At 41.8% G+C, this 27,122-nt stretch overlaps 1 protein-coding gene across 2 annotated transcripts in view; it reads left to right on the top strand.

The window, feature by feature from the left end:
- GPC3 (glypican 3) overlaps positions 1 to 27,122 on the top strand; it is a 968,057-nt gene that overhangs the window by 491,508 nt on the left and 449,427 nt on the right. For both annotated transcript variants that reach the window (XM_073543506.1, XM_073543505.1), the window contains one exon: positions 25,848 to 25,968. In XM_073543506.1, coding sequence (XP_073399607.1) covers positions 25,848 to 25,968 — 121 coding nt within the window. The remainder of the gene's footprint in view (positions 1 to 25,847; positions 25,969 to 27,122) is intronic.

Below are 27,122 nucleotides of genomic sequence, written 5' to 3'. Positions count from 1 at the left end.
ATAAATTGACAACAGGGCATTACCTTTCGGTTTGATAAGGGGTGTGTCCCTACAGAGTCTGCAACTGCCAACTCAGATTGCACAATATTGGGTTGTGTAGGGACACGCCCTCAACTGGCAACACCCTAATGCCAATGTATTCGAAAATTCTGTTGGAAATGAGAGAATGGCACAAGACAGAGTTTTAAGAAAAGATGCCGCGGCCTGGTTATTTGATGGAAATTACAAGTATATGTAAGGGTCGGACAGGACCGTAGTCGTGGCTGAGGACTCCGGGGCAACGGTGTCCTGGCCTACCCTCACATAGACATGACAGCTTCCTGTCAGCATACCTGCAGCTCCATTCTTCTCAGGGCTTTCTGTAATGCGCTGCACATTCTCCTCAGACGATGTGGAACAAACAGAGTCACAGTCCCGTTCAACTCTAACAATAACAGTTTTACTCATTTTTGTACACAGCACATCCATTTTCTTTACAGCTGTTACCTCAGATTCCACAGTGCACAATTCTGTCACTTTCCATATGCTCTCACTATCTTCCTTCATATCTCTGGGACGTCCCATCCCGTTCAGCATCACAGCATTTTCTCTGTTCAGCTTCATCATTTTTGGGAGTTCCCCTGTCTGTTTCACCCCAGACAAAAAGACGTTTGCCCACATAGCAAGCTGCCTCATAATGAGCAATCTGTGCTGCCTTACCGCTGCCAACTGTCTCACTGCCATCTGTAGTGTAGTCATCTGCACTGCTATATTCTGCTGTGACCTGTGCGACTGTGATCTGCGCTGCTTTGTTCTGCAGTGTTGTCATCTGTGGCCCTCAGGCCCTGGACATCTGGGCCCGTGTCTCTAACATTACAGAGCTGACTGCCCTGTCAGGGAGCTCCCGCCCAACTGATTCAAATCTCAGTTGTTCCTCAGGTTAACAGCTGTTAGCTCCTCCTACTTTATCTATTTACAGGCTGAGTATACAATCCACCCCCATCTAGTGGCCTAACTGGGGTACTACGTTTTCCCTACAACTATAACAGTAGTTATACATCGCATTAACATAAATATACATTACACTTTTATCCCTTAATGTAGTACACAGAATAGTGTAGCAGGACCTATGTGACACACACATAATGGTAATACACATGAATGTGTAACAGTACCAGTAAAATACGAGAAAGAAATAAAAGATAGACCAATAATATTTTCCATTCCCTTACATATATACCAATGAAAACATTTCAGAACAGCCAACAAGATCTCTTTAAGGGGTTTTCACATCATGTATATTTAGGCTAAGTAAATATTTTGTGCATTAAATAAGCTTGGTTGTCCTCTTCACAGTGAACGTAAAATTGGGGTTCTGTTTCAGTATTTAGTGTATCATTTAGTGATAAGGAGATAACATTTCTGCTATAACCTACCTATTTTCTTGGTGAATTTTTATCAAAAGTAAAGTTACTCTGAGAAAGGTTTCTTACTAACAATGACATCACGTCATGTGACAGGTGGTCAAGACAGACGGATGCGTAGTTGGGATTCAAACTCCTAGCAAGAGCTTGTCAAGAAAATGTGACCTGCCCCATGATGGGGTGGACTCATCTGGGCTGGTTCCACCTGTCAGGGTTAATAGCGTGCCTAGAACTAATGCATTGTGGTTGCCAACATCACATTGTATCTTATGTGAGGAGTTGGTTTTCTGAGACTGCAAGTTTCCAGGATTTTTACAGCCATGTAGATGGAGCTTGCTGGGACAAAATGAGTGATAACGCAGTCCTACTGCTATGTATATTTGCATCCAAAACAACCTCATGCAGTGCAATGATACATAAGTGAACACTGAACACTGAAATGGGTTGTACGGAATTAGAAAAATATGCTTTTATTTCCCAAAACCAGAGCCATATCTGTCCACAGGTTGTATGTGTGTTACTTACCTGCCATGGAACCAGCCCTGCACTCTCCATTCTACTCTTCTGGTGAACTGCGCCTTCTGCTACTGAGTGCATTTGGCTACTGTAGTAAGGAGGTGCGCACCTCTAATACCACATCCCTAGGAATTTTAAACCCTGGCCTTGTGGCGGCACACTGCCTGAGTGTTCAAGTAGTTAGGTGTGCTTGCTATTATCATTCTAAAGGACTCCACTGTATAATCTTGGATTTGCTCCCTCAATTATGTTTCCTAAGAAGTCTGCTCTGCAATACCACTGGGCTCTGCTGCTTCTCCTTCATGTGTGTCTCCTGTCGTACCCAGCCAGCCATACCACTGGCCTACGCTACATCAACCCTCAAGTATGTCTCATGACTAGCCCAACTCTGCCATACTGCTGAGCTCTGCAGCTTTAAACCTCAGGTGTGTTGGTCAGCATATCAACTCTACTGTTCCATGTGCTGACTAAAATCTCCTGTTTTATTATTTCTACATTGTTCTATGTGAGGTCCAGCATATCTAGCTGTGCTTCTCCATGCTGCTCCTTAATATGTCCTGTAAGACCAGCTCTATTTGTCCATGTGCTGTCCAGCATATCCATCTCTTCTCTTCCTTTCTGCACTGATACCTCCTGTCCATGCTGCATATCCAGACAATGGCTTAGCGAATCCACCTCACAGATGAGCCATTAGAGAATACTCAAGCTGTGGATTCAAAGGTACAGTGGCATCTCCACACCGCTGCCGTTTGAGGCTGAGGTCTTCCCTGGGCTGTTAATGCAACTGGTTTCAAGTCATTAGGCGGTGTTCGTGGATTCCACAGCTGGAAAAAAATTAATTGACTACTTTATGGCCAGAAAGCTGAATATTCAATTTAAACTCTTTTCTGCAAATGGCTTTGCTATACCTCAATATCTCATTTGGCATCACTCCGAGCTGGTGTTACTCCAGGTTAGAGTGTTTAATTTTAATGATATTCATATTTTTACTTCTCTTTGATGTCTCAGTACTTTTAGGACTTCCTTGGTTAAGATTGGATGCTCTAATGATCGTTTGGTTGGCCGACCAAAACCAAATTATCCAATGTCTGCCTAAATTGAGGACTACTTAGGGAGGAACTTCATCCCAAAGTCTGTGTCACCAGCCACGGAAGGATTCTTCTTTGTGAAGAATGATTAATCTCTCAAATTTTAAACAGACCATCATGGTTTGTATAAGTTTATTATGAAAGATCTCTGTCCATTGCCTTTTGTCTCTGAACTATTCATTCCGTTAAAGCCAGCTCATATTTTTTCCAAGTTGAAACTCAGTGAAGCCGATAACCTCACCTGCAGTAAAAATTGTGATGATTCGAAAATGGCATTAAGTACTCGTGATGGACATTACAAATTCCTTGTCATTCCCTTTGGTTTCTGCAAAGCTCCAGCAGGTTTTCAGCAATTGGGTATCAAAATTTTCCAAGGTGTCCTTTAGGAGTATGTTCTTGCCTAACCATATGATATTTTAATTTTTTTATGCTATGATACGATCTCTCTTCGTCAATTTGTCCGCTCTGTGTTACTTAGACTATGGCAAAAAATATACAACCTAAGAAAAGAAAAATAAGCATATAACCTGTAGTAAGTGAATAAATAAATAGTGGTAGTACATGTAATAACATAGGGTACTTCGTTAACACTACTTTGATCAAAAAAAGCGTAAAATCCATCCCACCATGAAAATGTGTACCCAATCGATATGTTACATCTCTAGTATTAAAACCTCACCTTATGTCAACTAACCTCAATATAGATGGGGCAGACCAGGACCAAGACACAACTGTTCAGCCACATGCCCATGGGAAGCTATATAGTTGAAATGCTCAAAAAAGGAGAGACATAACTCCTTTACAAAGTATAGTAAACTACATCAAAACCAAAGAAATGTCCAATGTGTAGGAGAATGTTCACACTATGGTCATTGCACAGACAAAAACATAGAAAAAAAACAAAATCAGCTTATGCTCTAGTAACTAAAAAAGTAATTAGGAATAGTACATATAAATAACATGGGATACTTAGTTAACACTATTTTGATAAAAAAATAACATGAAAGCCATCCCACCACGACAAGGTGTACCTAATCGTAACTGTCCTATCCTATCTCTAGTATTAAATCCTCACCTTGTGTCAGCCGACCTCAATATAGGTAAGGACATAGGCTATGGCAAATTAATATGCAAACCTCGAGAAATACCTGTACGAACATCAAGACCATTCTTAGGATAGAGGTTTGCGGATGGATGCTATCTTGGACTGGCCACAAATTTTGGACCTCAAGCCGCTCATCATGATTAATACTAGTAGCCTATCTGGAACTATTCCCAAATTTTTGATTCACTCATGGCTCTTACTTGGAAGGGTGCAAATTCTCGGACCAGGAAGGATTCTGCAAATCAAGTCTTAACTCCCCTCAAGTTTTGCTTCACCGCTGCTCAGGTTCTACAGCATCTGGACATCAATAGGCCATTTTCTCTCCTTTTTCACACATTCAGTATTTGGTCAGTATTTTACATCAGTATTTGTAAGCCAAAACCAGGAGTGGAACAATCAGAGGAAAAGTATAATAGAAACACGTCACCACTTCTGTATTGATCACCCACTCCTGGTTTTGGCTTACAAATACTGATGTAAAATACTGACCAAATACTGAAAGTGTGAACGTGGCCTAAGTGTAGGAGTTGTTCTCTCATAGACTTCTCTTGAGTCAAAACACCCTCTAAGCGGTGGAGGCAGCAAAAAGACTTTGGTTGATACATGTCAAGGGCATTCATAATGTGAGCTAACATCTGTAGTCCGTAATGAAAACATGGCACATGGCAGGCAAGAGGCTGCTATAGATAAATCTGGCCTATGAAATATGGAGCCAGTGGGCAATTGTGATCTATAAATTGGTCTCCCGCAGTTGTGAGCGTCGCTGAAGGACTCACACATGAAAGCAGCCGTGACAGCGAGCGTGCTCTCGCCAATATGAAACATGACATTTATAACTAGTCCGGATGCTGAGCGAGGCCAGTGAGGCATTTAGTATATGAACCACGTCAATACGTTCCTGCATGTCTTAGGTAAATAATTGCATTGCTTTCTAATTGGCACATCTGTAAAAATAGTGGCTTTGATCTCTTTAACAATGTGGACTGAAGTGACATTTTAAGGCTTAGCCTCCTCTGCTGCAAATAAACCAGTTATTAGAAAGCAGCATCCTTTATCCATTTATGAACCATATTCTTCCATCATTCTCATTAGATATAATGCATGTTTCCTACTTTAGGATAAATACATACTATCGCCTGTTTCTCATATATACTACTGCCAAGGGAGGGGACACAGGAGCTAGACTCAAAATTCCCATACATGGGAAAGAATTCCAGGATCCTGCTATGGCCTTTCAATGATTAAAGTCCATGTCCTCAGCAGCTTTCTAGACATGCTCAGCATCTCCCCTTGACAGGCGCTTGGCCTAGATGTAAAGCACAAGCGGGATTGTAAAGATCAGAATATGCATAGCGGCTGTGTATACTTTACTTAACATTTTTGGCAGTTGTTGCATTGGGTGTTAACTTCCTAAGCCGAGCTTGTAAACATTCCTGGATTTAAAGGGACAAAAACAGGAAAAATGCTTTATGCCTGGATACCAACAACTAAAAAGACAAATCACAGAACACACAAGTGTATAAAAAATACAGCAAAATTTCAACTGCAAGGACAAAGATTAAAAAAACTTCTAAATAATATGCAAAACCAGTGCAGATAAGTAATGATGTCCTCCTGTATCCACACTTTCCAAACATAACGGACGACCAGAATGTCCAACTTGACTTTTTATCTTTCCTAGACAGATTATCAATAAAATCACAGACAGACAATATTTTTTACAGACACATTGGAAACCCATGATAAAATACTCCAATTGTGTCTACAGCCAATCATTCTGATATGTAGACATCAGCTGCTTTTACTATAAACTGTAAAATGTTGGAAATTACAGTGAAGGTAATCTGTATAATTTTCTTCAGCCTTAAAAAAAATCACAGAAACCTCAAAATGTTTTAGCGCACAGGACAAAAAAGTGCCCCATTTTTACGGATGGACCAGGAATTTCTGGACAATTGATAACCCAGGGGGTGAGGGTTAAATTTTTTTATATGGATTCTCCCTTATGACGGGCCCTGCAAGCTATGAGATGAAACAGGAATAAAGCGATGTACAAAAAATTGTTATCAAATGCTGCTATATAATACGAGTGTAGGAAGAACTCCCACAGATACAGTTGTGGTCAAAAGTTTACATACCCCGGCAGAATTTTTGCTTTCTTGGTCTTTTTTTAGAGAATACGAATGATAACACCAAAACTTTTTCTCTCCTCATGGTTAGTGGTTGGGTGAAGCCATTTATTGTCAAACTACTGTGTTTTCTCTTTTTAAATCATAATGACAACCCAAAACATCCAAATAACCCTGGTCAAAAGTTCACATACCCTGGTGATTTTAACCTGATAACGTGCACAGAAGTTAACACAAATGGGTTTGAATGGCTACTAAAGGTGCATCTTCTCCTGTGACCTGTTTGCCTGTAATCATTGTGTGTGCAGAAAAGCAGAGTGAGTTTGTGGGATCCAGACAGACTCTTGCATCTTTCATCCAGCCACTGATGTTTCTGGATTGTGAGTCATGGGGAAAGCAAAAGAATTGTCAATGGATCTACGGGAAAAGGTAATTGAACTGTATAAAACAGGAAATGGATACAAAAAGAAATACAAGGAATTGATAATGCCAGTCAGCAGCGTTCAAACTGTGATTAACAAATATAAAATCAGGGGCTCTGTAAAAAGAAAACCACGGTCAGGTAGGCCAACAAAAATTTTGTCCACAACTGCCAGGAAAATTGTTCGGGACACAAAGAAAAACCCACAAATAGCTAAAATACTGGACTCTCTGAAAACTAGTGGTGTGGCTGTTTCAAGATGCACAATAAGGAGACACTTAGAGAAAAATGGGTTGCATGGTCAAGTTGCCTGAATAAAGCCATTACTGTGCCAATGCCACAAGTATCTCACCTAACATACTCAAAACAGCACAGAGGCAATCCTCAACACTTCTGGAACAAGGTAATTTGGATTAATGAGACCAAAAACTTTTTGGCCATAACCATAAACGTTACATTTGGAGAGAGGTCAACAAGTCCTGTTAGGCGTCAGATTTCTGCGTTTACTCCGCAGGGATCCAGACCCTCACATTCTGCAGTCTCCTGCTGTTTATCTACTGCAGAGGAGATTGCAGAGGAGATTGCCTTGCAGCAAATGTCTCCTGAGGTTAAGTCCTTCTGTTCTCCTACCGAGTATGCTCATGGGACGAACTCCCATTGGAGATCGGGAGTCATGTGCTCAGGTCCTGCTCCAGATCTCATTGGTCCATCTCAGAGATCTGGAAGTTTGCAGAAGGTCCCGGCTGCTATAAAAGGTGCGCATGGCTGTTCCGCCATGCGCTAGTATAGACTTACTTGCTGCTGTGTGTATGAGGATGGATGTATGATTCTGGTGAATGACTCATTAAAACCCCTTCCCTCTGATATTACGTATGTGGTCAGGGACTGAGTTAGAATCAGCGCCAGCGCTCCTCTGCTGCAACATCCACAGCTGCTAGCGTCCGACATTGCGCTTGCATCATAGCTTTTTCGTTTAGCCGCAGTGTCCACGCCGCGCTGCAGTAGCAGCTCTCCTTAGTGTCTGCAGCTGCGACGCCGCACACACGGTAGGTCTAGACGGACGTAGTGCCGCTGTCTTGGGCTACTCCTGTGACCTGATATCGTGTGTGTATTTATACTGAGTACTGTGACCTCAACAGGCTCAGTCTTTGTATTTGTTTATTTGGCATCTCTGTGACTTAACAGAGATAGCCCTGCGCACCTGGGTGACGTTTAACCCTGTGCGCATTACCGCCATATTGCTCATGCCACCACTTAGCAGCGGTTATATCACCTACTGCACGGTGGCCCCCGAGCGGCGAACGCACTTTATTATTATTTTTATTTAGTGCGTTCCGCTGTTCCTAACATTATACTAGCGCTAGGGTCTGGCTTGTGATGGCAGAACAGCAGCAACTGTTACAGTGTATTCCGCAGCTTGAAGGCTGGTTGGCCACTTTTGAGAGGGCTCTCTCAGCTGCACAATTCACCGAAGCTGCTGTAAAGGCAATTACAGATGCGGTTTCCCGTATGTCCACATCCTCCCTCGAGCTGACAGTTACCCGCCTCCCTTTGCCCGATAAATTTTCTGGCGATGGTGCCTCCTGTAGGGGTTTCATCAGTCAGTGCTCTATTCAGCTGGAGCTACTGGCTGCGCGATTCCCTACAGAACGGGCCAAGGTGGGGTTTATTGTTTCCCTTCTGTCGGGCAAGGCATTGGAGAGGGCTACGCCATTATGGGAGCGTGGTGACCCAGAGGTCCGGACTGCTGCTCACTTTCTAACAGCTGTTAAGCAGGTCTTCCTCGGTCCACGGGTCACGAACGACAGCTCTCTTCAGCTTCTTGCTTTGACTTAGGGTTCCCTCTCGGTTAGTCAGTATGCCGTCCGTTTTCGGACGCTGGCTTCCGAGCTGGAGTGGTCCGATAAAGTCCTCATCCCTGTGTTTTGGAGAGGTTTGGCGTAGCATGTTAAAGATTCTCTCTCTACCAGAGAGGTTCCTGCAAGTTTGGAAGAGCTGATTGCCATTTCCACCCGCATTGACCTCCGTTTTTCGGAGCGCGGTATGGAGCATGCTCAATCAAACAGAAGGTTACTTCGGCTCCCAATTTTTTTGAGCCTCTGGAACTACCCGAGCCAGAGGTCCCACCCCCAGAGCCCATCTAGTTGCGTTTATACATGTCAACACGCTATGTCTCAGAACAACAGTGCCCCGCAACTGCCAAATTCTGTGCCGCTGGGCAAAACCTTTGTTCCTCCCCGCCTTCGGCCGAAGGTGCTCGTGTGGGCACATGCGTCCAGCAGGGGTGGTCACTGTGGCTATATGCAGACCACAAAACCCCTGGCAGGGTCTTACTGGTGGCCGCACAGGGCTCGGGATGTTAAAAAATATATTCGGGCCTGCGCTTTTGTGCTCGGAATAGCCTCCTTAAGTGAAGGGTGGAGACGCCTGCTGACACACGGTTGCGTTCCACTTTAACTTCTGCTCCTGTTGTCTCCCACAGGTCCCTTCTCAAACCAGGCGATCTTCTCGCCCCTGATGCCTTCCACTTGTCCTGGGTCTCTCTGTCACCTACCGGGACATCAGACTTACCTTCGGACGAGTCTGAGGCCTATATCTCTGATGGGCACAAGTTGATGGATCAGAAGGCTCAGGGAGGAGGGGGCCCTAGGAGGGGGGGTAATGTTAGGTGTCGGATTTCTGCGTTTACTCCGCAGAGATCCAGACCCTCACATTCTGCAGTCTCCTGCTGTTTATCTACTGCAGAGGAAATTGCAGAGAAGATTGCCTTGCAAATCTCTCCTGAGGTTAAGTCCTTCTGTCCTCCTACTGAGCATGCTCATGGGACGATCTCCCATTGGAGATCGGGAGTCATGTGCTCAGGTCCCGCTCCCGATCTCATTGGTCCATCTAAGAGATCTGGAAGCTTGCGGAAGGTCCCGGCTCCTATAAAAGGCGAGCATGGCTGTTCCGCCATGCGCTAGTATAGGCTTACTTGCTGCTGTGTGTATGAGGACGGATGTATGATTCTGGTGAATGACTCATTATAAAGCCCCTTCCCTCTGATATTACGTACGTGGTCAGGGACTGAGTTAGAATCAGCGCCAGCGCTCCTCTGCTGCAACATCCACAGCTGCTAGCGTCCGACATTGCGCTTGCGTCATAGCTTTGTTGTTTAGCAGCAGTGTCGACGCCGCGCTGCAGTAGCTGCTCTCCTTAGCATCCGCAGGTGCGACGCCGCACACACGGTAGGTCTAGACGGACATAGTGCCTCCATCTTGGGCTACTCCTGTGACCTGATACCATGTGTGTATTTATACTGAGTACTGTGACCTCAACAGGCTCAGTCTTTGTATTTGTCTTTATTTGGCATCTCTGTGACTTAGCAGAGATAGCCCTGTGCACCTGGGTGACATTTAACCCTGTGCGCATTACCGCCATATTGCTTCTGCCACCACTTAGCAGCGGTTATATCACCTACTGCACGGTGGACCCCAAGCGGCGAACGCACTTTATTATTATTTTTATTTAGTACGTTCCGCCATTCCTAACAGTCCTATGATGAAAGGAACACCATTCCTACTGTAAAACACAGAGATGGATCACTGATGTTTAGGGGATGTGTGAGCTACAAAGGCACAGGAAACTTGGTCAAAGTTGAAGGAAAGGTGAATGCAGCACGTTATCGGCAAATACTGGAGGCAAATTTGCAATCATCAGCCTGGAAACTGTGCATGGGACGTACTTGGACTTTCCAACATGACAATGAACCAAAACACAAGGTCAAGTCGACCTGTCATTGGCTACAGTAGAACAGAGTGAAGGTTCTGGAGTGGCCACCTCAGTCTCCTGACCTCAATATCATTGAGCTGCTTGGCAGATCTCAAGCCCACAGTTCATGCTAGACAGCCCAGGAATTTACAGGAACTGGAGGCTTTTTGCCAAGTAGAGTGGACAGCTTTACCATAAGATAAAATAAAGAACCTCATCCACAACTACCACAAAAGACTTCAAGTTGTCATTGATGTTAGAGCAGGCAATACACGGTATTAAGAAATGGGGTTTGTAAACTTTTCATCAGGGTTATTTGGATGATTTGGGTTGTCATTATGATTTAAAAAGAGAAAACACAGTACTGTACTGTAGTTTGACAATAAATGGCTTTACCCAACCACTAACCATGAGTGAAGAAAAAGGTTTGGTGTTATAATTCATATTCTCTGAAAAAAGGCCAAGAAAGCAAAAATTCTGCCGGGGTATGTAAACTTTTGAGCACAACTGTACACAAAACAAATCAAAGTGCAAGAGCAAAAGAGCAAAAAAATACATCCAAAAAATGGAAAGAGACCAGCTCATAGAGATTCTGTAAGGAGGAAAACCGGGCCGTGGGTATCTGTCCTGTGCTGAGTCCGGAACTGTTGGGGCTATCTCCTCTGTTGTCCGGGGGAAAGCATAAGAGACCAGAAAGACCTTTGCACTTGGAAGCTGGGGGTGTGGCTAAGGGGCAGCAGACACAGCGTGCGGAAGCAGTCAGTCAGTCTTGGCCAGAACAGGCGGCGTTCAGCACGGAGAGAAAAGTGCTCTGTGCCAGCCCGTGCCTGTACACTCCTGCTGTCACCAGCAGGGATTCCAGAGATCGTGACCATGAATACAGCACATGTGACACATAGAGAAAGCTGGGTATTGGACAGACATTTACAGCATACCTTGCCAGTTTATACCTGACTCTCGTTGGATAGTGCTGCGGCCTCATTTGTTCTGGCCGCATATGCTTATGGACTAGGGGCTTAGAGGAAGGTTCCGGAGACCGACCGCTGCCGCCAGAAGATGGACCACCGTTACCAGCAGGACCTTTTTGGACAGGCATGGCACCAGCCGTTGTTGGCACTACTAACTCCCAAGTAGTATCTGCAGTCTGAGGAACTTCTGACACAACAATATGTATACATAAGAACTGCCATTACCTTGTTCATTAACTCTGCATAATATTCTTTGCAATTGAACTGTCTATTCCTTTGTTTAACCACCTCTCTGTGAGGAGTTAACCCCCTGTTCAATTAAAACTGTTGAAATTGTTAACCCTTGCTCTGCCTCCTGTCCGTCACTGCATCCCGACCCTGCTCACACTTCCACAGCATTACATTACTCCTGTATTTTCTCTGCATTGAAAGCTCTTTAATACTTGACCGAGCCTGAGGGAGATGGGAGAGTTAGATGTTGGTCCAGTTTGCCAACAGATGTCCAAGGGCTATGGTCACCTTCACAGCACACTTCTTTGCACATGTCTAAAGATGGGCGGACAACAGGATGTTATGGTCCGGCGGGTTCGGCCGAACAGTCACGAAGTTCAGGTTCGGGTTTAAGAACAGTACCCGGACGCAAACCCGTACCTGGACACCATTCACTTGAATGGGGGACCCGAACATCCAGTGTTTGCTGCACTGTAGTGTGCATGACAGCGCGGCAAGCACCACTTCTGATCGGTGGGGAAATCATCTCTATCAGTCAGAGAGCAGCGGTTCCCACACTGTTAAAAGAGAGTGTGAGCGCTCAGCTGTGATCAGAGGTATAAGGTTTACCTCCGGTCACTGGTGTCAGCTTGTGGGACTACAGCTCCCATCATCCGACACCTGCTGCCGCTAATAACAGCGAGAGAAGAAGCGGCTGATGGGAGTATTCATCAGTCGGCTCCTGCGCTGTAAATAAATTTAAAAAAAAAAAACGGCGTGGGTTCCCCTGTATTTTTGATAACCAGCCAGGCAAAACTCACAGCTGGTGGCTGCAACTCTCAGCTGCCAGCTTCAGCAAGGCTGGTTATCAAGAATAGAGGGGTCCCCACGCCATATTTTTTAATTATTTAATTAAATAGTTTAAAAAAAAGTGTGGGGTCCTACCATTTTTGACAACTAGCTTTGCTAAAGCAGACAGCTGGGGGCTGGTATTCTCAGGATGGTAAGAGACCATGAATATTGGTCGCCCCCCCAAGCCCAAAAATAGCAACCCGCAGCTGCCCAGAGAAGGAGTATCTATTGGATGCAAAAATTCTGGAAATTTGCCCGGCTCTTCACACTTGCCCTGTAGCGGTGGCAAGTGGGGTTGATATTTGTGGGGTTGATGTCACCTTCGTATTGTCCAGAGACATCAAGCCCATGGCTTAGTAATGGAGAGGCGTCTATAAGACACCTATTCATTATTTTTCCTATAGTTTTATGTTAAATAAACACAGCCAGAATAAAGTATTTATTTTATTTGAAATAAAACAAAACACACTTTTACTTTTTATTTAAAAATAACAAACACAGTTATACTCGCCTAACGACTATTCCACCTAATCCCTTGTCTCCTGTAGGAAAAAAAAAAAAAAAAGCAAAACAATATCCCTCACCTGTCCATCGCTCTGTCCCACGCCGTAATCCATGTCAGGGGGATAAGCAGTTTTCAACCTGGACGGTGCCAAGATGCGACCATCCAGGCTGAGAACCACTGGTGACTGAACTGCTGAGAACGCAGCCTCAGTGACTAGTGGTGACATCATCGAGGTTACCTCTGGTCACTGATGCTATGTTCAAATCTGGGCTGAACTGCTGAGACCTCGATGAGATCCCCGCTAGCACCATGAGAGTTTTATTTACCATACAACTATAGGATTTGTAATGGATAGATGTCTTATAGACACCTCTCTGTTAGTAATCCGTGGGCTTGATGTCAGCAGACAATACAAAGATCACATCGACCCCACAAATTTTAATCCCACTTGCCACCACTACAGCGCAAGTGGGAAGAGTCGGGCAAAGCGCCAGAATTGTCGCATCTAATTTTTAGGCTTTGGGGGTGACCAATCTCCATGGTCCTTTACCAACCTGAGAATACCAGCGTCCAGCTGTTTGCTTTAGCTGTTTTTTTAATTACTTATTTAAATAGCTAAAAATACTCAAACCAAGCTCAATTTTTTTGTTTTTGTTTTTTATTTTCGCATTCTATGGAAGCCTGGATGTGGCCTCCCTCTCCTGAGCTGGAAATTGTATTTAAAAGCTTCCCCTGACTGGTGTTCACTGGTTGGGACCCGGTCCTTTTGTCTACCCTTATTCACACACTGAGGTTAACTTTGACACATGGTAAGGTTTTTAATATTACACAGTGTAGGACCGCCCCGATCAGAGTCACCTTCTCAATGGTGGGACGGCTTTTATGCTATTTTTGATCTAAAACAGTATTACTAAGAACTCTATACTATTTAAATGCACTTTTGCTTTTTACTTATTTAGTTACATCAGGGTATTTGCTCATTTTGTCTCTCGTAGGTTTTATTAGCTAAAGAAAGCAAAGTAACACCTTGCCAAGTGCCAACTTCTATTCTATATTAGATGGGTGAAAAGATCAAGCTTCAATCAGTTCTGTTACGAGGACTGCTTAGTGTCTTCTACTAGCAGTAGGAGGGAGTAGCATTTTGTCATCATATGGGACGCTCTCTTCTCTATATCCTCCATGGTTGAATGTACTTGGCACTATATTAAAATACCAGTTATTCCATGATACTGTTCAAACCAAATGGTCTACATTTATTTAATTTATTTTCCTTTCTTATATAGTGCCATTAATTAAACAACTCTTCGTAGACATCATCATCTCTGTCCCCATTGGGGCTCCCAATCTAGATTCCCTATCAGTATGTCTTGTGGGAAGTATGTCTTGAAGTGTGGGAAGAAACTGGAGTACCCGGAGGAAACCCACGCAAACACGGGGAGAACATACAAACTGCTTGCAGATGTTGTCCTTGGTGGGATTTCAATGCAGGACCCCAGCACCACAAGGAAACAGCAGTAGCCCCTGAGCTACCATGCTGTGGTGTATCCTCTGTAATTACTAGCTTGCCACTTTATGATTTTCATTGAGTACATGGGGATATATTTTTTCCAGACTGCAAAAGGGAATTCTAAGTGCAAAGGCTTGTGCAGACTACCATATTATCAGTGCAAGTGCTATCAGACAAATTATCGGATCACACTCAGAACAATGTTAGTCTATGGAGCTGTGAACATGTCCGATTTTTTCCTTGGACAGGGTCTATCCAAGGGAAAAAATTGCAGCATGCACGATTTGCATCAGATATCGGGATCGCACTCAACCATGCTATTCAAAGAGTCCGTGGAAAACCTCAGACTGCATCTCGGATGACATTGGAGTGCAGTCCAGATTCCATGGACTGACATAATGGAGACATTTTTTTTAACCATATTCAAGAAAATCGTATCGCACTGTGATCAGAGTGTGATTAGCATAATTGGCCCAATTCTCTCAAATGAGAGAAAAGACGCTGGTGTGACTGTAGGATAAGAAGTATGCTTTCTTCTAGATCTTCAGAGATCTATGATATCATATTGAGTCAGAGGTTAACTTAGAAGTCCACCATATGCTGCCATAACTTCAGATCCAACTAGCAATCTTAGCATATGTAGGTGAAAGAAAGAGATTCTACCTAACACGTGGTAGATATTTGATGGTCCTCTGCACATGAAAGAGAAACACACATGTGCACGACAAGGTCACGGGTGTTTATGTAGGATCTCATTATACGTGCATGATATGTAGCGACAAGCTCTCCTATTGTTGGTGATTTAAGCACTAGATAATCAAAAAAACATGCACACATCTCCTGAAATTGTTCTTTAAGGTGCAGAATTTTTCACAGTTTGGATGAACAGTGTAAATTGTCTGGAAACATGTTCCAGAGTATTGTAAGAAGTTGTTCTGAAAATGTATATAATGAAAAGCAGACACCACCTCATCACATATATCCTGAGAATGAACTCTGAAATCTCATAAGTGCATATAGAAGCATAGAAAATGGGAACTATGGTATATGCATTATTAATTGTACAATTGCTTGTAAACTACCAGAAATGAAGTATGGCTTTTCATAAATCTGTGGCTCCACCTTACATGGCATTTGAATGTTGTATCATGTTCATCACACTTGAAGGGGTATTCCCATCTCCAAGATCCTATCCTAATATGTAGTAGGTGTAATAATAATAAAATTAGCAAATACCTCCAATTAGAAATATAGCATAGTTTTTCTGATTCGCTATTTCTCTTTCTTCATGTGCAGGCATTGCAGGACCTTAGGTATCCATGGTTATGACCACTAGCAACTAGCTGACACTATATCAGTGGTCATATCCATGGATACCTAAGGTCCTGCAATGCCTGCACATGAGGAAAGAGACCTATCAAATCAGAAAAACACTACATTTCTAATATACCAATAGACCAATATACCAATAATACCACATGAAAGGGACAAATACCGTCACATCATGACCATATAACCACCATCCTGAATATAACCACCATCCTGTTACTTAACAAAGTCCAATATACCAAGACTAATGTACCATTAATACCACATACAAGAAACAAATAATACCGTCACTCCATGAACATATATTACCACCGCAGTGTCTGAGTATAACCACCATATTGCTACTGAGCCAAGTCCGCTATACCAAGATCAATATAGCGATAATACCACATGCAAGAGGCAAATAATACCGCCCATATCATGATCATATGTTAGCACCATCCTGTTACTGAACAAAGTCCACTATACAACCTCTGTATGTGGTCACCACCATGACTGGCATTTTATACTATAGCCTTGTATGCCTCTGATTTTCTATCATGGCACACGGAGGTCTTTTCCATCACATTCATGAGTCTTGAAAGAAACCTATATATTTTAGTAAATAGGGCGAAATAAACCCCTGACACCTAGGGATATAATTAAATTATATTTTATGAAAACTTCCAGAAAGCTTAACAGCCTTAACTGAAATGTGTCATGGAGCGTACGGTTCACAAACTGCTATTGACTTGTTGTCCGGGAAAGACACAGCGATAATCTTCTATATTTTGGCAGATTTGACATAACTTAGAGAGAAAAAACTTTGATTGCTATACTGAAGCCCCAATAGTGAGTTATGGGGAGGACAATCTCTCCTGATTGCAAAGCCAACAGACCCAATTAATCCCACAGGCCAGGCATATTATCACAAGCCACCTCCAGCACATGCACAGTGAAGCTAACGGTGATAACATACCTGCCCTGTAGGACATCAATCAGGACTAAAAGAGGCTTAGCCAACATGATTGTTCAGGAGGGAAGCTCCACTCCGACTTTTTTCAGGCATGTCCAAAGAGCATTCAACATGAGTGGTTTGTGGTTAGACTGACCCACTGCCTGGCACTTGCTTTGGTTGGCCAGGTTTTGGCATAGCAATGAAACTCCTCCAAAAAGGGGTCATGGTGTCCAATAGAGTAAATCCTCATCTGAAGCTGGCGTGAGTATCAGTAACCCTGGATTATAACCTTGGAAGATTCTAATTTTCCCCTGTTAGATCTAGATGCCATTACTGAGGTCTATCCCTACAAGGACCATGCAAAACAAAGAAATGTATTTTCTTAATATTTTTTTCTCCGCTTCTGGGTTTCTGTAATATATGAATCCACTGTCACAATATTTCTGAAGAGGTGGTGTCATGATCCCAGTGCAGGTTTTTTGAGCTGCACACCAGGGGTTAATGTCTGGAGCTCTGTGCAGGTTTTGACCTGCACACTTGGGGTTAATGATTGTGGCCTCTTTCTGGTTCTGGGAGAGCTTTATAAACCCCTGGGTAGCTTCAATCCCTGCCAGTTATACTTTTGCCTTTGGCCTAGTGTGCTGACCCCCGTGTGCCTGTGTGTTGCTATAGCTTGTTTATATGGTTCTGACCCGATTCTGTTTCCCGTTGTGAGTTTGCCTGTTGATTTTGTACTGCGTTATTATCTGTGTATGACTCATTGCCTGTGACCTGACTACTCTCTGCTCGCCCCTGTTGTACCTTGCAGCTATCTGTGTATGACTCATTGCCTGTGACCTGACTACTCTCTGCTCGCCCCTCTGGTACCTTGCAGCTATCTCTGTGTGTGACTCATTGGCTATGTCCTGACTATTCTCACTGTCTATGCCCCTGGGTAACTTTGTCTCGCAGTTAATCTGCTAGGAATTGTCTTGCAGCTCCTAGCTCTGTGGAGTTTAGGCCACGCCTCTAGCAGTCACGTGCTTCAGGTCCTGCGGCTCTGAAGTACGCATCTATTCGGTTGCTGCCCGCTCCACAGGTAGCTTTGAGCACGCTTTCGCTTTACTCAGGGCATGCGCACTGGCTCAGTGAGCAAGTTCAGTGCGGTGTCTCTGACAGGTGGGACACGACCCCACAATTGGTCGGTCCCCAAACGGCACAACAACGCAATGCTGATGGAAAAGGGGAGAGGGAGGCCCTGACAATAGGTAATCAGGGACGGTCACCTCCTGAGCTCCAACCTGAGCCTGCCCCTGTTCTCACCTAATACCCTATGCAGATCCTTCCCCCTGCTGACGTCAGGATACCTCATCCCTATTTGTCATCTAGATCAACCCTGGCTAGTGAACTGGCTGGCAAGGAGCACTAGCCTCACCTCTGCAGATAACACACAGGGGGGACATGACAGACACCAAAGGGACAAGGTAACAAAAATACAACTTAGCTTTTCTCTGCGGCAAAGCATCGCACAGCAGAGTAAGGCACCAGACAAGCAAACTCAGCAAAGCACATGAGCACCCAGAAAGCTCCTTCCTACAGCTTGGTCGCTGTAGAATGAACTAACACCGACAGTCAGCTGATGCATCAGGTGACCTTTTAAAGGATGTGGGAGTGGTCACCACCCACATCAACTAACCCAGCAGTAATTACTTAGGAATAAAATCTTGGACTTTAAGTGCGCTGCCAGACAAATTCCATAACCACACAAGGTTAAAAAAGTTAACCCTTTAATCCCTACGCGTTTCGAAGCATAACACTTCTTCTTCAGGGGTTGACACATGAATACAGAGAGCTGTCACCGCATTTATACATACAGGATTCAAATTTGGCGCCATGAAAGACATGAGGTGCGCCGCAAAGGTCAAAGATCAAAGTAGTTCAAGTGTCATAGAAAGTTCATAAAAGTTAACTACTCTGTAATTAATAAAATCAATTATATGTTTATTATATTTTGCAGATAAAAGGAAATGGGAAAAGAAAAAGAAGAAAAAAAAATATATATGTGAAAAAAGAGAAAGAGAGGAAATGAACCCACAACGTGGGAAAAAAAGGGAAGAAATGGATCGAAGTCCAACAGACACACCACCACACCAAGGAGAGTGCTCGGATTAAAAATGGAAAAAACAAATTGTAATCCAAACGATCAAAAGGGAAATGTATCTCCAAAATAAATATGTATAAAAAATATAAAAGAAATATATATACATGTATGTATATAATTAAAAATGCGTTTAAAAAGATTTTTGTATATATATAAAGTATTGAATAAATAATTAAATAAATAATTAAAGTGTCCCAGTTATTTTACTTTAAATTCCAAAAGAAATCAGTGGCGCAACTCAATGGGCGAAGATGTACCTGTAAAGAAATCCCATAAGAAATCATCAGATCGCTCACTGCTAAGGGCAGAAAATGATATAATAAAGTATAGATTTGATATTAATATTATTAAAAAATTGATATTAGTTTTATTATTGATATTAATTTTATTAAAAAATATTAAAAACAGGGGAACATTAAAAACTAATAAAAGGGGAAAACCCTGTAACGGAAGATCAGGTTAACCCATGACTATACATCAATGGAAAAGATGTATAGTCATGGGTTAACCTGATCTTCCGTTACAGGGTTTTCCCCTTTTATTAGTTTTTAATGTTCCCCCATTTTTAATATTTTTTAATAAAATTAATATCAATAATAAAACTAATATCAATTTTTTAATAATATTAATATCAAATCTATACTTTATTATATCATTTTCTGCCCTTAGCGATCTGATGATTTCTTATGGGATTTCTTTACAGGTGCATCTTCGCCCATTGAGTTGCGCCACTGATTTCTTTTGGAATTTAAAGTAAAATAACTGGGACACTTTAATTATTTATTGAATTATTTATTCAATACTTTATATATATACAAAAATCTTTTTAAACGCATTTTTAATTATATACATACATGTATATATATTTCTTTTATATTTTTTATACATATTTATTTCGGAGATACATTTCCCTTTTGATCGTTTGGATTACAATTTGTTTTTTCCATTTTTAATCTGAGCACTCTCCTTGGTGTGGTGGTGTGTCTGTTGGACTTCGATCCTTTTCTTCCCTTTTTTTCCCACGTTGTGGGTTCATTTCCTCTCTTTCTCTTTTTTCACATATATATATTTTTTTCTTCTTTTTCTTTTCCCATTTCCTTTTATCTGCAAAATATAATAAACATATAATTGATTTTATTAATTACAGAGTAGTTAACTTTTATGAACTTTCTATGACACTTGAACTACTTTGATCTTTGACCTTTGCGGCGCACCTCATGTCTTTCATGGCGCCAAATTTGAATCCTGTATGTATAAATGCGGTGACAGCTCTCTGTATTCATGTGTCAACCCCTGAAGAAGAAGTGTTATGCTTAGAAACGCGTAGGATTAAAGGGTTAACTTTTTTAACCTTGTGTGGTTATGGAATTTGTCTGGCAGCGCACTTAAAGTCCAAGAATTTATTCCTAAGTAAGGCCTGTTTCACACTTCCGTTTTTTCAAATCCGTCAAAATCCGTTGGTTTCCGTAAAAAAACGGATCCGCCATTTTTTTGCAGGATCCGTTTTTTTGTCCCATAGACTTCCATTAGTGGTTACCGCGGATCCGTCAAAAAAACGGATCCGTTTTTTAAAAAACGGATCCGTTTGCATCAGTTTCCGTCAAAAAAACGGAAACGGATCCGTTTGGCGGACACAAAAACGGAAGTGTGAAACAGGCCTAACTGTGTTGCGGTTCCGCTGTGGACCGTTGGACGTGCAGCAGGCTGACATACTATACAGGCTTTACTTTTTCTTTGAGAAGGTGAGTATAAATACCCTTATTATTTATACATTTTACCCGGATAAGACCCTATTGCGCTCTTGTCTCAACATTTTAGTGTATACAAACCCAGCAGTAATGCAATTACACCAGCAGGGGAAAAAACTGACATTAACCCCCGATGGCCTGAAAGGAAAAAAGTTTTAATCTGCCTCAGATCCAAAAATGGATCGTGACATCCACATTTCATATTTTTTTTTTATAAAGTTATGTTTTTATTTTGTGGTTTGTTTTTATGTAGCTATTAATATTGGCTTGTATCCTTTTTTGGCACTTCGCCAAAAATGAAGTTAAACCTCTACGAGTCTATGGGAAAACGTCAATTTTTAATTTCTGAGCTATGCCTGAGAGATTGCCAGATTTTCCACTAATCTTACAATAACACTGCCTGCATCTGTACAAATAACAATAATATACAGCTTTCTTTATGGGGGGGATATGTCACAGCAAGGGTAGAATTGCTGCCCTTTCAAATATCTTTATACTTTCTTATTGAAGTCATGTTAGGAAAGTCACGGGTAGGCTGCTATTAAACTTTCATTTCCTGGTGAATGTGAAATGTCTGTAATATTAGTTAATGGATAATAGGATAATGAAACATGCAACATAGTGATATACATAAGAGTGGACAGAAAAAATTAAAGGGGTTATCCGAAAATTGGGTCCTGGTGTAAATATATATATAGTTTACTAATCCACTTGTGTTACCAAATCTCCACCTATGTGTCAACTCCATCGTCAATCCGGGCAGCTCCACTTCCATGTTGTGCTTAACCATTTCATGCAAGGGCTGCTGAGTGATCACTTCAATACTAGTATATACAGCTCTGGCAAAAATTAAGAGACTACCACATCAAAACCCTGTCATGAGCCACCCATTCTCCAGACCTGAACCCCATTGATAACCTCTGGAATGCAATCAAGAGGATGATGGATAGTCACAAGCCATCAAACAAACAAGAACTGCTTACAGTTTTGTACTAGAAGTGGCATAAGTTCACCCAAAAGCAGTGTGAAAGACTGGTGGTAAGCATGCCAAGATGCACGAAAGCTGTGATTAAAAATCATGGTTATTCCACAAAATATTGATTTCTGAACTCTTCCTGAGTTAAAACATTAGTATTGTTGTTTTCTAAATGATTATGAACGTGTTTTCTTTGCATTATTTGAGGTCTGAAAGCACTGGTGTTTTTATTTAATTTTGACCATTTCTCCTTTTCATAAAAAAAAAAGCAATTTATTGCATGGGAATTCGGAGGCATGTTGGCAGAAGTTTGTAGACTTGAAGAACAATTTACATTTTAATCAAAAAGATACCTATAAAGAGAAAAATCAAACTGAACATTTGAAAGTGGTCTCAATTTTTGCCAGAGCTGTATATGTGTGTGTGTGTATGTGTGTGTGTGTGTGTGTGTGTATATATATATATATATATATATATATATATATATATATATATATATATATATATATATTTTTTTTTTTTTTTAATTTTTTTTAAGTGAGCAATTTCTTTAAAAAATGGAGTGGTTTGAAGGACATCTGGTAAGCTCAGTTCGTGAAGTGGAACCACTAAGCTCACGTCCAGGTGGACACACGGTCCCCAGGCATCGGTGCAGCTGACAGGATGACACGTGTGAGCGAGGACATGGCAGGTGGAGTACACCAACCATGAGTCTTGAGATACAAGTGTGTGTTGGTAAGTGGGCCTTAAATAAGTCGTGGGATGAGATGTCATAGATCCATGTCAGGCAACCTGCAAAACCCGACGTAGAGCACAACAGAGGGCAGCGGAGTGAGGTGAAGGGAGCAGAGACTGGGATACCTAGGACAGGTGTGTAACAACACCAAGATGAGTATACATGTGTTCCCAATGAGGAGAAGGTACTAACCAGCTGCCTGACATATTTGGTGGTGACTTATCTTGCGTAAGAACTAAAGGATAGGGCATGGTGGTGAACTCCAACATGCATGACCCTTCTTTTCCCAGATATCAGGTGAGAATCTTGACAACCCAATAGATGTTTGGTCCCGTCAAAATTCAACTCATGTTTAGGGCCACCTTAAGTTGATTATGGCTTCTGATCACTACAATTTATGCTTCATTTCCCCTCTAGCACTGCTGCAGGAAGAATTAGCCTGCTGGGAGTTGTAGTTTTCAAAGATCTCAAAAGCTATGTGTTAGTGAACACAGACCTATCATAGATGTTATGTTATTAATGCTCCAGCTACAATATAAACTGTAAATGGTGATTATTTGGAAGAGGGGGCATCAGTGTAGCCTTTACTCAACCACATAACTGAAAGGGAAACCGTTAGCACGTTTTTAGACATAACAGTATATAGATACTTGTCCCCTAATAAACATGATACTATTTTTGTAGAAATCTGACATGCCGTAATAAATCTAGAGCAGAAGCCATATTGCAATCACAGTGCTTCTCTGACATGCGTGGACATGCCCCCAGTACACTTGTAGCCTGATTTGCATATGATTTCTACATTAGATTTCTTATGACTGGCACATCGAGTTTTTACAGAAAAGGTATCATTTTTATTGGGAGACAGGCATCAACACAGCTATATCACTACTTACACATGCTGACCAGGCTGGCTCATTTTTATTTAGCTGCCTGTGTCAGGGTCAAAATTATGTGTTGTGAAGGATAAAAGTCAGTTAAAATCTGCAGACTGCTCTGGGAAATTCTGGTTTTATGGTGTTATAGTGTGTAAGCTGCAGGTGACATGTACAAATTAAAAACATATGTGACATGCACAAGAGTGAACAAGTCGGTCAGACAATGCTCACACCACCCAATGGCTGAAACACAACAAGAAAACACAAAATGACAAATTTGCAAAAAATACTCTGCAGTAAAAACATGACAGTAATCAGCAAGTGCTGTATAACAAATACAGGGTATTTAGTCGATACGTTTTTTGCAAAAAATGTATACCAAGCCGCTTCACTACGTCACGGTAACCCTTCACGAAGCAGTCCCTATCTAATGTATTTAAAACATGACAGTAATCAGCAAGTGCTGTTTAACAAATACAGGGTATTTAGTCGATACGTTTTTTGCAAAAAATGTATACCAAGCTGTCTTACACCACAAGCCCATACACTAGGAGGCGCCTGTCTGTATCCTGTTCATTTAGACACTGTTCACATGTTCAGGTTTTAAATACATTAGATAGGGACTGCTTCGTGAAGGATTACCGTGACGTGGTGAAGCGGCTTGGTATACATTTTTTTGCAAAAAACGTATCGACAAAATACCCTGTATTTGTTATACAGCACTTGCTGATTACTGTCATGTTTTTACTGCAGAGTATTTTTTGAAAATGTGTCATTTTGTGATTTCTTGTTGTGTTTCAGGTGACATGTACAGTATAGTTTCAATCAGAAATACTAGGGTAAAAATGAAAAAACAGATAATAAAAAAAGCAATACACTAATACCGTTCAGTAGCCACTAGATGGCAGTGTAAGAACATTGCGCTGTGCAGCGAGTAGAGCGCTTTAATGCTGCACATTCATGATGCAGGGTGTGTTAATAAACTTCTAAGAAAGAACTTGCGGCATTTGAGAGATGTCGTGTGTTAAACATAAAAGAGTAGCTCAGCACGCCTGTGTCAGTGAATTAAAGACTTGTGGACAATAAGTTATGGAGCCGGCCGGATCACATGGCACAGCCTACCAATATCCTAAGGCACAAGTATTGCTTAGTCTGCACAAACTACAGATTTAAAAACAAAAAAAAGATTGTCATCAATACTCTGTCATCCAAAAAAAATTTAAATGAGTAGAAAAAACTAGTGGATTTTGCTATCAAATCTTAGGCACCTTCATGTATATTAGTTAGTGATGAGCAAACATGTTAGGATAAGGTGCCATCCGAGCACATGTAACCGAGTGTCTTGGGCGTGCTTGAAAAATATGTTCAAGTCCTGGCGGCTGCATGTCTAATGGCTGTTTGACAGCCTCAACACATGCATGGATCCATCCCACCTCGACAAGGTGTACCCAGTCAGGACGGTCCTATCTCTAGTATTAAACCTAAATGGAGGTAGAAAGAAAAATCTAAAGAGATGAACAGGAGTATAAGTTGGTTTGCATGCAACGTGTAGGCTCATGTTCACACTGGCCACTAAATAGACAAAACCTAAGAAAAACAAAATTAGCAAATACCCTTCAGTAAATCAATACGGTAAATAGCAATAGTGCATGACTGTAAGATAAAGTACTTACTTAACATAATTTTGATTAAAAAAAACTAAAAGCCATACCTAAAGATGGAGGTAGAGCAGGACCCAGACCTGACTGTTTTGACCCTGCCTGTGGAAAGTTATACAGACAAAATCCATATCCCAAAAAGGAGAATCACAACATTGTATGTACAAAGTACAAAAAACTAATGCAAAACCAAAAAAATGAGCCGGAACACATGTTGGAATAAGTGCAATGTGTAGGTGCACATTCATACAGACAGAACCTAAGATAAAAACAAGTGAGATTATCCACTTTGCAATTTTGAGATGTCAGATTACTGGCAAAAAAAAAAAACCCTTAGAAACTATAGAGGACATTTAAGTTAAGTATTTTATTAAGTTTCGAAATAAAAAAAATAATGTAAATGTACTCACTAAAGATGAAGTATAAAATGAATATAGCGCTAGCTACCCCTCCACGGCTCAGTGTCTTAGTTTTTGGAGCCTGTCATTACACAGGTAGATCTGTCATCGCTATATATGTTATACTTAAGGCCCCTTTACATTTAGCGATGTACCAGCGATCCCGACCACGATACGACCCGGTCAGGATCGCTGGTCCATCTCTAAGTGGTCGCTAGTGAGCTGCCACACAGGCAGATCTCACAGTGACGTAGCAACGCAGCAGCGGTCGTTACTTACCTTTCAGACGCGGAGATCCTGACGTCCTCCCGCCCGCGTCCACGCGTCGCTCGTCGGCGCCAGCAGGAAGCCCAGCAGGAAGCGCCCGATGAGAAAAGGAGCTGCCCGATCTCGCACGATTAGCGACAGACAGCGGGGGAGCCGGTCGGAGGTAAGTATCCCACATAGCAATATCGCTGCTGCGTCACAAAATCGGTGGCGCTTTAGCGATATTGCTAGCGATATCACTATGTGTAAAACCCCCTTTAGTTTCTTGCTTAGCAGCACAGATCAAGCTTAACACCTTTGTAATCTGTTGCCATTCTGAATTACAGGTTCCAGCCCCATACAGTGAAAAATGGCTTTAAGGTTCAAACAAGCAACCAAGAAGGAAAGGCGAGAAGTGCTGAACCCGTAATTAACCAGATCATTGATAAATTGAATCATGTCAATCAGGTAAGTAAAAGACAACTTATATCACTGAGCAAATACTATGAATGTAATGTCAAGATAGCAGACCATGAAACATGAACTACAGGTGGGTGACTACAAAGAAACTGCTGATGACATTTTAGTAGATGACATTTGATCATTTTGTGGGTGGTAAAGTGACGGTATATTTACTACATAGACCTTTTTCTCATATGAGTTTATCAAATGGGATGTCACACTCCCATTGGCATTAGCTCATATTTCATAAGCTTTAAACAGATATTTTATACATTTTTTTCTCATACAGTTATGTCCTAGTCGCTAGCGACATTGAACCCTATCTGCCTCATCCCTCACTGACGTCACAATCAAGCTACAAGTTTCATTATTATTTGTTTTAAAGGGAATCTATTAGCATTAAATGACTTTTCAAACCAAGCACTGGTGTTTTGGTGCACAATTACTGAGACCAGCAGATAATAATTTTATTTCTGGGGTGCCAACATATTCCGCAGCACTTTACAGTTCAGAGGGGCATGGGCAAACAATATCAGACATACTACTATAATTTAATAAATCAACAGAAATGCTGATGAACACAACCAGTACCAGAGGACATATTTCTGGCATAATGTTATATACCTAGATGCCTCCGCCGTTGCGTAGGACCTAAATGTAGATCAATCGCGAAAAAGAAAATAACCCAAAGGTGGTGGAAAAACCACTAATATGCGACTACAGATCCAATGTTAAAAATATGTATCTTTATTGGACAGTTATGCAGTAATAGACAAAAACAGTGCTCAGTAATGCATTGAGCGGACAAACCTGCGCAAACAATGGGAAAAACGCTTGCGAGCCCCACAGAAACACCAGATGGTAAAATACAGTGTCAGAAAATACATACATGGAAAGATTTTCAGTATCATAAAAGCAGACTCAATATAATTATATCACCACAATGGGTTATGGGTTAAATACATGGCTGCAATTCATGTTCTACCCTGACCACTGCCGACCCTGATCAGACATGGCAAGATTTTCAATATCATGTAAGCAGACTCTATATAAGTATATCACCCCAATGGGTTAAATATATGGCTGCAATATAGATTTCATGTTCTAACCTGACCACTGCCGCGCGGACCCCCGAGACTCCCTACCATGCCGCCTACCAT

The sequence above is a fragment of the Dendrobates tinctorius genome, unplaced genomic scaffold (assembly GCF_039654945.1).
Source record: "Dendrobates tinctorius isolate UK_male_01 unplaced genomic scaffold, ASM3965494v1 ptg000133l, whole genome shotgun sequence".
In the NCBI taxonomy this organism is placed as follows: Eukaryota; Metazoa; Chordata; class Amphibia; order Anura; family Dendrobatidae; genus Dendrobates; species Dendrobates tinctorius.
This window is presented reverse-complemented; position numbering and strand designations above follow the sequence as displayed.